The sequence below is a fragment of the Pseudorasbora parva genome, chromosome 22 (genome assembly GCF_024679245.1).
Source record: "Pseudorasbora parva isolate DD20220531a chromosome 22, ASM2467924v1, whole genome shotgun sequence".
In the NCBI taxonomy this organism is placed as follows: Eukaryota; Metazoa; Chordata; class Actinopteri; order Cypriniformes; family Gobionidae; genus Pseudorasbora; species Pseudorasbora parva.
The window spans coordinates 2864485-2876898 of record NC_090193.1 but is presented as its reverse complement, the minus strand read 5'-3'; the positions used below and the strand labels follow the sequence as shown (position 1 = coordinate 2876898).

General features: G+C 42.0%; 1 protein-coding gene across 1 annotated transcript in view; it reads left to right on the top strand.

The window, feature by feature from the left end:
• Window positions 1-12414, top strand: part of dgkab (diacylglycerol kinase, alpha b) — a 62622-nt gene that overhangs the window by 36235 nt on the left and 13973 nt on the right. The window contains exons 12-20 of the mRNA XM_067431911.1: window positions 311-400; window positions 955-1038; window positions 1161-1234; window positions 2036-2110; window positions 3594-3679; window positions 5572-5661; window positions 6977-7137; window positions 8082-8146; window positions 12188-12278. Of these exons, the coding sequence (XP_067288012.1) occupies window positions 311-400; window positions 955-1038; window positions 1161-1234; window positions 2036-2110; window positions 3594-3679; window positions 5572-5661; window positions 6977-7137; window positions 8082-8146; window positions 12188-12278 (816 nt within the window). The remainder of the gene's footprint in view (window positions 1-310; window positions 401-954; window positions 1039-1160; window positions 1235-2035; window positions 2111-3593; window positions 3680-5571; window positions 5662-6976; window positions 7138-8081; window positions 8147-12187; window positions 12279-12414) is intronic.

Here is a 12414-nt window from a genome sequence, read left to right as displayed (position 1 = left end):
TATTCTGTAGCCTATTTTGCCGTCAATACCATAGATATGTATGGCCAATAGGCTACTGCCGATGTTGTCTTTGCTGTATCAATAGGCAATATATTTATATTTAACATGAAGAATAGGGCTTCCCTGTACATTAACAGCAGCAGCAGCGCCGCATCAGGCACGCTTCTGATGTGCAAAGACAGAGAAAACGCCACGCAGACGCCCCGCGGCTGACACGCAGCAGAAACGCCACGCTCACACCCAGCTTGCAGTGTGTCTCCGGCCTAATGTTTTTTGTCTTTGCTGGTTTCGCTGCTGATGATGAGCGTAGCGTCACAGTGACTGTGTTCCTCTGGATTCGTCGCTCTGTGACTGTGGCCCATTACAGCAACACATCCTTCCACCGTGGGCCATATGTGCTGTAAGCAGGAGCCACAACAACATACAAACATTATTAGCGTTGTTGTTAAAGCTACACTGTGTGATATTTTCCCCATCTAGCGGTGTAAAGCTATATGACCATCCAGTGAATAATAGTTTCTGTCCCTCTCCATTCTGATTTCGTTTTAACTCCTACGGTGGCCGATTTAGTCCAAGATTAACATGGCAATCCCCCTCTTCACATTCGACACGGTGCCATCGAGTGTTAAAATGCGAAAGCTTGAGTTTACGGGTATGTCCCTCTTTGGCTACTGTACTTTCAAGATGGAGGAGCAACATGGCGACCGGCATTCAAACCCCTCACCCGTATGTATTTTCAATGGCATATTATAAACTTACGAGAATACTTTATTACTTGAACGAAGTAAATATACATTAATGAGCACATATATTTTTGAAAGAACTAGGTGTTTTTAACTAAGAATAAACTAAAAAAGTTACACAGTGTAGCTTTAAATAAGGCAGTTTGGCTAGAATTATAATAACATTTTTTATTCTATAATTATAACTTGTTACCCTCATGTTCAATTATAGATGGATCAAGCGGACTCTTGTTTGAGAAGCAGTCTGGCAGAAAGTTACCTGGTAAACATAAACTCAGATGGACACTTTTTGCAGGCAAGCAGTTAACTCCAAATATTAAACTCCAAATATTATAATTAAATATTATTGTGATACAAAATGTTTTACAAAATGTATGTATTTGCTTTCTCTATTATTCTATGTATATCTCTATGAAGATATTTTCTGTGAAGGACACACACCCTCTCTTGGTGTTTGTGAATCCAAAGAGTGGTGGAAAACAAGGAAAGAGGTTATATTTTTATTTTAAATAAAAAATAATATGCTCCTTCCCTTATTATGCTTTTTTGAATATTCCCTTTCATATAGTGTATAATACAGCTGTTTGTGAATGTAAAATATCTGCAATGCATCATATATTAAAGTGCAGATAAATTGAGTTTTTGTCTGAGTAAGAATTTATTTTGAACCAAAACGAGGCGTCAGCGATTGCAGTCTCAGTTCCTGCTGAATCTACGTAGGTTTGTAACTGATTTGCATAATGTCTGTCTCTGGTCTTGATTGGCTGAACGCTGTCTCTTTGCCCCACCCTCACACACTGTAGTTGTATCTGAGAATGGAAGAGTTTGATTTGTGTTGTCCATGTGGAGAAAAGATTGAGACGGTAAAACCCACGCCATCATTACTGTTCGTATCACTGTTTGTCAAGAGCTGAGAAAGATCTGGAGCTGAGATTCAGATATGATAATGAGCGATTGCTTTCTGACCAATCAGAGCAGAGCAGCTCACAGAGAGGCGGGTTTGAGAAAGCGTTTCAGCATTTCAGACACTGAGAGAAAAAAGCTGATGCTGCAGTGGATATTATGAGAAAATAAAGTGTTTTTGACCTTGGATGCATGAGCCCTGTTGTAGGATAAGCTAGCATTGCATAATAGAGGCACTATAATATGACTCTTTGAAGAACTATTTGTTTATACTAATACTGTTGGCTCTTTTGCCCCCTAAAATGCTTGAGATTAGAACACTTTTTCACATTTACCTAATAAACACATTTAAAATGACTCGCTTAATGAGATAATCTGGTTTATTGCAGGGTGTTGAGAAAGTTTCAGTACCTCCTAAACCCACGACAGGTTTACAATCTCGACAACGGAGGACCAAATCCAGGGTATGTTTTTATAAATAGAGATTATAAAACACAAAAACTGGGTTACACAAAAACTACCCAAACACTGGGTCGTTACGTCTGACTCAGGATCTGTGTAACACAAAAACTACCCAAACACTGGGTTGTTACGTCTGACTCAGGATCTGTTTAACACCAAAACTACCCAAACACTGGGTTGTTACATCTGACCCAGGATCTGAGTAACACACAAACTACCCAAACACTGGGTTGTTACGTCTGACCCAGGATCTGTGTAACACAAAAACTACCCAAACACTGGGTTGTTACGTCTGACTCAGGATCTGTGTAACACAAAAACTACCCAAACACTGGGTTGTTACGTCTGACTCAGGATCTAACGTAACAACCCAGTGTTTGGGTAGTTTGTGTGTTACACAGATCCTAGGTCAGACTTAACAACCCAGTGTTTGGGTAGTTTGTGTGTTACACAGATCCTGGTAACCCAAACACTGGGTTGTTACGCAAACACTGGGTTACCCAAACACTGGGTTGTTACGTCTGAACCAGGATCTGTGTAACACACAAACTACCCAAACACTGGGTCGTTACGTCTGACTCAGGATCTGTGTAACACACAAACTACCCAAACACTGGGGTTATATTTTCAATGTTTGGGTAGTTTGTGTGTTAAACAGATCCTGGGTCAGACGTAACAACCCAGTGTTTGGGTAGTTTGTGTGTTACACAGATCCTAGGTCAGACTTAACAACCCAGTGTTTGGGTAGTTTGTGTGTTACACAGATCCTGGTAACCCAAACACTGGGTTGTTACGCAAACACTGGGTTACCCAAACACTGGGTTGTTACGTCTGAACCAGGATCTGTGTAACACACAAACTACCCAAACACTGGGTCGTTATGTCTGACTCAGGATCTGTGTAACACACAAACTACCCAAACACTGGGTTGTTAGGTCTGACCCAGGATCTGAGTAACACACAAACTACCCAAACACTGGGTTGTTACGTCTGACCCAGGATCTGTGTAACACAAAAACTACCCAAACACTGGGTTGTTACGTCTGACCCAGGATCTGTGTAACACACAAACTACCCAAACACTGGGTTGTTACGTCTGACCCAGGATCTGTGTAACACAAAAACTACCCAAACACTGGGTTGTTACGTCTGACTCAGGATCTGTGTAACACAAAAACTACCCAAACACTGGGTTGTTATGTCTGACTCAGGATCTAACGTAACAACCCAGTGTTTGGGTAGTTTGTGTGTTACACAGATCCTAGGTCAGACGTAACAACCCAGTGTTTGGGTAGTTTGTGTGTTACACAGATCCTGGTAACCCAAACACTGGGTTGTTACGTCTGACCCATGATCTGTGTAACACACAAACTACCCAAACGTTGAAAATATAACCCCAGGATTTGGGTAGAAAAAAATAACCCAACATTTTTTAGTTTGCACAAAGAAGCACAAAACAACCTCTTGTGTGTCTCTTCGTTTCAGACTCCAGCTCTTTCAAAATCTTCATACATACCGAATCCTGGTGTGTGGAGGAGACGGCACTGTCGGCTGGATTTTGGATGCTATTGGTGAGAAACACAATGTCATGCACAAATCCAAAGATTTGTTATAGTATGCACACAATTTTATTTAATCACATAATATGTAGTTACCCATTTAAGTAGTCTGCTGTTATAAAGATCTCATTGATTTACATTACAAGCTCTCCGAATTTCAAACTTTTTGGACATATAAATATCAGTATCTGCACCAAATGACATTTTTGCTCAGTTTAGACATTTGAATAAAATGTAGCTGTTTTTTGAGTATATAATATTATTAAGGAAATAAGCTTCATATTCTCACAGTATCATATTATATGAGCCGTTATAGCCGGATATATAAATTTTATACTCAACAAAAAAACATGATAATATATACACTATACTGCCAAAAGTATTGGGCCGCCCCTCCAGATCACTAAGTTCAGGTGTTCAATCCCTTCATGGCCACAGGTGTATAAATCAAGCTCTAGGCCTGCAGACGCTTCTACACACATTAGTGAAAGAATGGGTGGCTCTCAGGAGCTCAGTGAACTCAAGCTTGGGGCCGTGATAGGTTGCCACCTGTGCAATAAGTCCATTCGCACTGATGTTGGACGAGAAGGCCTGGCTCTCAGTCTCCGCTCTAATTCATCCCAAAGCTGTTCTATCGGGTTGAGCTCAGGACTCTGTGCAGGCCAGTCAAGTTCCTCCACACCAAACTCCTCATCCATGTCTTTATGGAGCGACGGTTTGTGCACTGGAGCGCAGTCATGCTGGGAGAGGAAGGGGCCGTTCCCAAACTGTTCCCACAAAGTTGAGAGCATGAAATTGTCCAAAATGTCTTGGTATGATGAAGCAAGGGGCCAAGCCCAACCCCTGAAAAACAACCCCACCCCATAATCCCCCCTCCACCAAAATTTACACTTGGCACAATGCAGTCAGGCTAGTCCCATTCTCCTGGCAACTGCCAAACCCAGACTCGTCCATGGGATTGTCAGACTGAAGCGTGATTGGTCGCTCAGAGAACACGTCTCACTGCTCTAGAGTCCAGTGGCGGCTGCTTTACTCCACTGCATCCCACTCTTTGCATTGCTCTTGGTGATGTAAGGCTTGGATGAGCTGCTCGGCCGTGGAAACCCATTCCATGAAGCTCTCTACGCTGTTCTTGAGCTCATCTGAAGAACACAGAAGTTTGGAGGTCTGGAGCTTTGACTCTGCAGAAAGTTGGTGACTTCTGCACACTGTGACCCTCAGCATGCGCTGACCCCGCTCTGGGATTTTACATGGCCTATCACTTCGTGGCTGAGTTGCTGTTGTTCCCAATGGCTTCCACTTTGTTATAATCCCACTAACAGTTGAGCGTGGAATATTTAGTAATGAGAAAATGTCAGGAATGGACTTATTGCACAGGTGTCAGCCTATCACGGCCCCACGCTTGAGTTCACTGAGCTCCTGAGAGCGACCCATTCTTTCACTAATGTGTGTAGAAGCGTCTGCAGGCCTAGTGGTCAATTTATACACCTGTGGCCATGAAGGGATTCGACACCTGAATTCAGTTATTTGGAGGGGCGGCCCAATACTTTTTCCAGTGTAGTGCATATTTATAAAACAGTGCGAATCCTAGTTCTTCAAAGAAAAAAAGGTTATCTTGAGGCCCTCTGATAAGTTTGCTGAGGCCCCTGGTTGAGAATTACTGCCTCCAGTCATTTAGTGCACTTAAACACTCACGTTCGCATCTCAGCATCCAATCTAGAAGTCCCTAACCTAAACTTTTTTTTTTTCAATAATCCGTTTCACTTGGATCGGATGTATGCCACAATACAGAATAAATTATCTGTCGCTACCTCTGTTTCATTCATGTTATTTCCCAGTACTTACCTCAGTAATTATTGAGTAAACGAGTTAATTTAAGCAGACATGTTTTATTTTTTCTTCAGATAAAGCTGATATGGTGATTCGCCCTCCAGTTGCAGTCCTTCCTCTAGGGACAGGAAATGATCTGGCACGATGTCTGCGCTGGGGCGGAGGTGGGTCTCCTCTTCAACATCTCATCATTCAGTAGAGATATTTACACTCGGATGTCTTACGTTACGTTAAAGGTCCCATGCTTCGCGATCCCATCTTTCAAACTTTAGTTAGTGTGTAATGTTGCTGTTAGAGCATAAATAATACCTGTAAAATTATGTAGCTCAAAGTTCAATGCCAAGCGAGATATTTTATTTAACAGAAGTTCCCTTTCAAAGCCTACAGCGAGCGGCCGGTCTGGACTACACCGCTGCACTTCCTGCTGTGATGACGTCACTAGAACCGTTTGTTGACTAAAGCTCCGCCCACAAGAACACGCAAAATAAGGGGCGTGGTCTCGTTGCTCTCGCAGGTGGAGAAGAGCGCACATTCAGCGCTTGCATCTCCCCGTTATGGTAAGAGGCGGGACCTTTCCGGGCAAAGTGCGCTAAGCTGCTGTCCAATCACAACACAGGAAGCGCTGGCCCAATCAGAACTCATTAAGTGTTTCTGAAGGAGGGACTTCATAGAACAAGGAAATCATCAGGCCGCTTTTAGGACAGAAGAAACAGCGCTGTACAGATAAGTCAGTTGTGTGAAAAATACTGTGTTTTTTTACACGCGAAACATGAACTCATGTTATATTGCACACTGTAAACACAATCAAAGCTTCTAAAACACGCGAAGAACGGGACCTTTAAGTTGAATCAACGTAACGCCACAACATCTAACGTTACATAAATAATCCACTAACCATTCAGTCTAAAAGTGTCATGCTCTTTCTTAATTTAAACATGTATGACTGCTCCACAACTGCTTATTTCTGACTTTTAGGCTGAGTGAGATTTGCCTGATATGTTGTTGACGGAGTATCCGAATCTCGTGTAAAGGATTCGCTCTTTTCGCAGCTCATTTGCATTTAAAGGGACACACAAAAAAGGCACGTTTTTGCTCACACCCAAATAGGGGCAAATTTGACAAGCTATAATAAATGATCTGGAAAGTATTTTGAGGGGAAACTTCACAGACACATTTTGGGGACACCTGAGATTTATATCACATCTTGTAATAAGGGGCCTAATATGTCTTCTTTAACTTTGAGAGTACCTTGCCAGAAAACTAGCCAAAGTCCTAAGAATGTTTCCTGTTTGCTGAGATAGTAACCATATTGATCGCCATATGCAATCCACTAGACAGAGTGCAAAGGGGGAAGATAATATGCCCAAAAGTATGTGTTTGCAAAGGTTCGACTTTGAATCGCCTGTCGGAAGGTAAAAGTCTGTGTTTGCAGTTCAAGACGAAGACGTGTGTTGTTCTTATATGTGTCTGGTTAAACAGGATACGAAGGCAGTGATCTGACAGAAGTCCTGAGGCAGATTGAGGAGAGCACATTGATGCAGATGGATCGCTGGAGTCTGAGAGTCATTCAAGCCGATCTGGCAGACGAGGGCGACCCAGTGCCTAATAACATCATCAACAACTATTTCTCTATCGGTGTGGTGAGCGCCAAGAGTCTGGACTGAAACGTTTTATTTTCCTCTTGACAAATGGTGCAGCTATGAAGCCAGATTTAAAATCACCCAGCTCTTAGGACACTGCGAAAAATGCTTTTCTTACTTAGTATTGTTGTCTTGTTTCTAGTCCAAACATCTAAAAATTCTTAAAACAAGAAGTATTTACTAGACAAGCAAAAGTAATTGTCTTGTTTTGGGAAAAAATAACTTAAAATGAAGAGAGTTTTTGCTTAAAATAAGAGAAATAATCTTCCAATGGGGTAATTAAAAAAATCTTAAAACAACATTATTTTACTTACCCCACTGGCAGATTATTTCTCTTATTTTAAGCAAAAACTCTCTTCATTTTGAGTTATTTTTTTCCAAAACAAGACAATATTTTTTTTTTTACTTGTCTAGTAAATGTTTCTTAATGTAAGAATTTTTAGAAATTTTGACTAGAAACAAGACAAAAATACTAAGTACGAAAAGCATTTTTAGCAGTGAATGTTGGCTCTGTATTTCTGTAATTGGCAGCTGTATCGTATTTGTGTCAATGATTACCGTCCTTCGGATAAGACGTTAAACCGAGGTCCCGACTCTCTGTGTTCGTTAAAAATCCCAGGATGTCCTTCGATAAAGAGTAGGGGTGTAACCCCGGCATCCTAGCCAAATTTGCCCATTGGCCTCTATCAATCAAGGCCTCCTAATCATCCCTCTCTCCTGATTGGCTTAATCACTTAGTCTCCTCTCCACCAATCAGCTGGTGTGTGTTGGGAGTTCTGGCACAAAATGGCTGCCGTCGCAACATTCAGGTGGATGCTGCACATTGGTGGTGGTTGAGGAGATTCCCCCTTCTATGTAAAGCGCTTTGAGTGCCTAGAAAAGCGCTATATAAATGTAACAAATTATTATTTTATTATTTTTAATGTGCGATGTTCCCTCAACAGGACGCGTCTATAGCACACCAGTTTCATGTGATGAGAGAGAAGGATCCACAGAAGTTCAACAGCAGGTCAGGATCTGTAATGTGCTCAGTCAGTACGTAATGTTGTGTTTTTTAAAGGCACAGTGTGTAGTTTTTCATCACTAGAGGTCGCTGATTCAAAACAATAGCTTGCGTAGCTTGATGACAACAAGATTGAGCGCGGATTCATGCCGTCGTCTCCTCTACAGCCGGTGGAAAAGAATAGAGAAGGGACTCGGGCAGAAATCATGTTCATGTATGAGATTATTAACATTACTCAGGGTTCCCGCGGGGTCTTAAAAAGCATTGAGTTTATTAATTTGGACATAACACCTTTAAAAGACTTAATTGTGCTGTATGTAACTTCTCCGAATTGTATTTTTCCTCAAAAGTTTAATTTACCAACCACGTTTATTTTGATTAAATAGCGTAGTATAAATAAAGAGTGGCAGAACCAATAATTGAGACCGAAACTCAGCCCCGGGTCATATTCAAATACTGCGAACACTTGATGCCTTCAGAAGATGAAGATCAGGCGCTACAACTATAGACCGCAACACAACACAACACAACACAACAACACAGCAACGCAACGCAACGCAACACAACGCAACACAACACAACACAACACAACACAGCAACGCAACGCAACGCAACACAACACAACACAACACAACACAACACAACACAACACAGCAACGCAACGCAACGCAACACAACACAACACAACACAGCAACGCAACGCAACACAACACAACACAACACAACACAACACAACACAACACAGCAACGCAACGCAACGCAACGCAACACAACACAACACAACACAACACAACACAACACAACACAGCAACGCAACGCAACGCAACGCAACACAACACAACACAACACAACACAGCAACGCAACGCAACGCAACACAACACAAGACAACACAACACAGCAACGCAACGCAACGCAACACAACACAACACAACACAGCAACGCAACGCAACGCAACGCAACACAACACAAAACAGCAACGCAACGCAACGCAACACAACACAACACAACACAGCAACGCAACGCAACGCAACGCAACGCAACACAACACAGCAACGCAACGCAACGCAACGCAACACAACACAACACAACACAGCAACGCAACGCAACGCAACACAACACAACACAACACAACACAGCAACGCAACGCAACGCAACGCAACGCAACACAACACAGCAACGCAACGCAACGCAACGCAACGCAACGCAACACAACACAACACAACACAACACAACACAACACAACACAACACAACACAGCAACGCAACGCAACGCAACGCAACGCAACGCAACACAACACAACACAACACAACACAACACAACACAACACAACACAACACAACACAACACAACACAACACAACACAACACAACACAACACAACACAACACAACACAGCAACACAACGCAACACAACACAACACAACACAACACAGACCTCAAGCAACATAAGCAAAGGAAAAATTGTCTTTTTCTTTGCTGGTAGGGACGTGAAAAAGGTATTAATTTGTTATATAAATGGTCTTAAAAAGACTTCAATTTAACTTGAATAAATCTGTTACTGTAGTATGAAGCAGAGCAGGGCCGAGTATTGTGGAAAGAAACGAAGCGGCTGAAGCGATTGCTAATGACAGACGAGCGCGATACACGGCTCGACCGCAGCGGAGCTTTTATTATGCCACAGTCGCCACTACCGCTCATGCAGTGCTGTTTTATCATATTACACACATTTGAGTGTGTTGAGAGTTGTTATAATGCTGCTCTGAGCGTTCACTCGGTGGCGACTATGAAACACTTGTTGCACACAAGCTAGATTGATATTAGGCATGGTAAAACATGATACTCACTGTAAATCATGAAAATCAGATTCAAACAGTAAAGGACCTTTCACACTGGACGCGATTTTGAGGCGCGAATAATTCCCGCGATGGTTGTATTTTTGGATCAGCTGTTTGTGTAATGAGCGCTTCCACACCGAACGCGAATGTGCTGCGGCGAAAAAACAACAAAAACAATTTATTTTTTTTCGTTTCGTTTCGTTTCGATTTTTCTTTTTCTTTTTTACTCTAGCAGCGTCAAAAACGGCTTTAACCAATCACATACAAGGAAACAAAGGTGACGAAATGTCCAGTTGATGTCACGAGCTATTCACTCAACATTAATCTTTGCCAGGTTTGGCATATCTCATGAGATTACAGCTGTAGGTCTAGTCAAAGCTGTGCACATGCAGCTGTGTTTACTACTGTGTTTACAGACAGCAATAACTTAACCTTTTATGAATCATTTATTTTTTTTCTAAACCTTATGTCTGCGATTATGGAAAGTGAATGTGTTGCCATCAGTACGTCTGTGGCACTTAAATGTTTACATTATGACTCAACTGGAAACAGTCCGGATCGATTGGTTCCTGAGGTTCTGGATTTGTCTCGTCAGATGCGCTGCTGTCTCGGGATAAGATCCTCAAATTGTCCCACAGACTTTAGAAAGTAAGTTCATAACTGGCCCTGATAAAGTTTTAGCTCCTGTACATGATTAGCAGACTCCCCTCCAGACTCTGTTCTGTAAGACTGGCTGCACCCGAAACCTTCTTTTCGTTCTTTTAAATAAAATAAAAAGCTTGTCTTCACTGTCCGTGTTTTCTCAGCTGTTGCTGAGAACGTTTTGGACTGTTGGAGCTCTGAAACGTTGCAAATTCATGTCGCGGCTGATGTGAATTAGCCTGGATGCCAGCCGAATTTAGCCCCGCCCACAAAATGTTTAGGTCGGGTAGTTCGGTCTGGCATCGCTCCATAGAGGAGTGATTATCCCCGAACAGAAACTGTTCGGACCAATGAAATCATCAGGGCGGGCTTTAGCCGATGACGGACAGATGATCAACAGAAACTGACCAATGAGATCATCAGGGCGGGCTTTAGCCGATGACGGACAGATGATCAACAGAAACTGACCAATGAGATCATCAGGGCGGGGTTTAGCCGATGACGGACAGATGATCAACAGTAACGTAATCATCACGTCATCAAAGGGGCTTGGATTATATTTACTCAAATCCTAAACGGAGAGCTTGTTTGTATCTGCATCACCTTCACAATTTCTCTAAGAAATGATGATCATGTTGGGTAAGTACTCTGTGTATCATTAAATTATTATAATTTTTTTACAACACCGGCAAAGATTGTTTATTCCAGCGTGCGTGCAGACAGGGTTGCCAAGTTTTTACAACAAAACCTGCCAACTACTAGCCCTAAACAATAGCTTCTCGGGGGGTTCTCCGGGAAAAAATGGCGTTTGGGGGTAAAATGTGTGTTATTTTGGCAAGGTTGCTGCTAAAATTCACACTCATGGGTCTATATATGCCATAATAGTCGCTTCAACCCGCGGACATAGAAAACAATCCGCGGGAAAAAAACAGACTTGGCAACATATTGCAGTTGAGCTCTGTTGCCGTCGCTTCGTTGCTCTGATTGGTTGTCGGTCTGTCCAATCGAGGTCTTTCCTGGTTGGGTTGAAACGCCCCATAATCACAGCCCAATGGAGCATCAGACTCATATTCTGACTAGAATTGAGTATGACCACGTCAGGCTAGATGTGAATGGCTTTGAAACTAAATATTCGCTTATTTTGGCTTTTTCGTTATGCGTCCGGTGTGAACGGGACTTAAGACTAACTGTGTTAAGCTGGAGAACAATCATTAGTTTCTGTCCATGAATGATTCAAACAGTTGCTCACCTGTCTAATAAAACACATCAGATATTAAAGCCGCTTTGGTGTTTCCATAGTTTCTGCAAAATAAAGAAATGCGGGTATGATGTCATTGATAGGCGACGCGTGAACTGGAACTCGTGTCCTGGTTAAAAGTGCTCATCTTTTGGATTTAAACATTCTTGGAAACATCTGGGATAATGCAAGTCAACTAAATTTATAACACTGTTCTAGTGGTTTTTGAATATTTTAGAAAAAGCTTACATATTGTGCCTTTAACTAGATATTTTGTGCATTTATTACTTCAGTTTTAATAGTTCTACATTTTATGTTTAATGCCCTGAAAGAGCCAGAAATAAGCTGTGGTATTTTCAACTCGCAACATCTGAGACCGTTTCAGCTTCCTGCAGGAACATCAAGGAATGCCTCAGCATTGAGGTAAATGTTTGTGTTTAACTCTTGTGCTGTGTTGAAAATTGGTGTTTTAAACTGCCTTTAAATCTCCCATTACGCTATATTATCACCAAATACTGGATTTAAAGCTACACTGTGTGATGTTTTCTAGCGGTGTAAA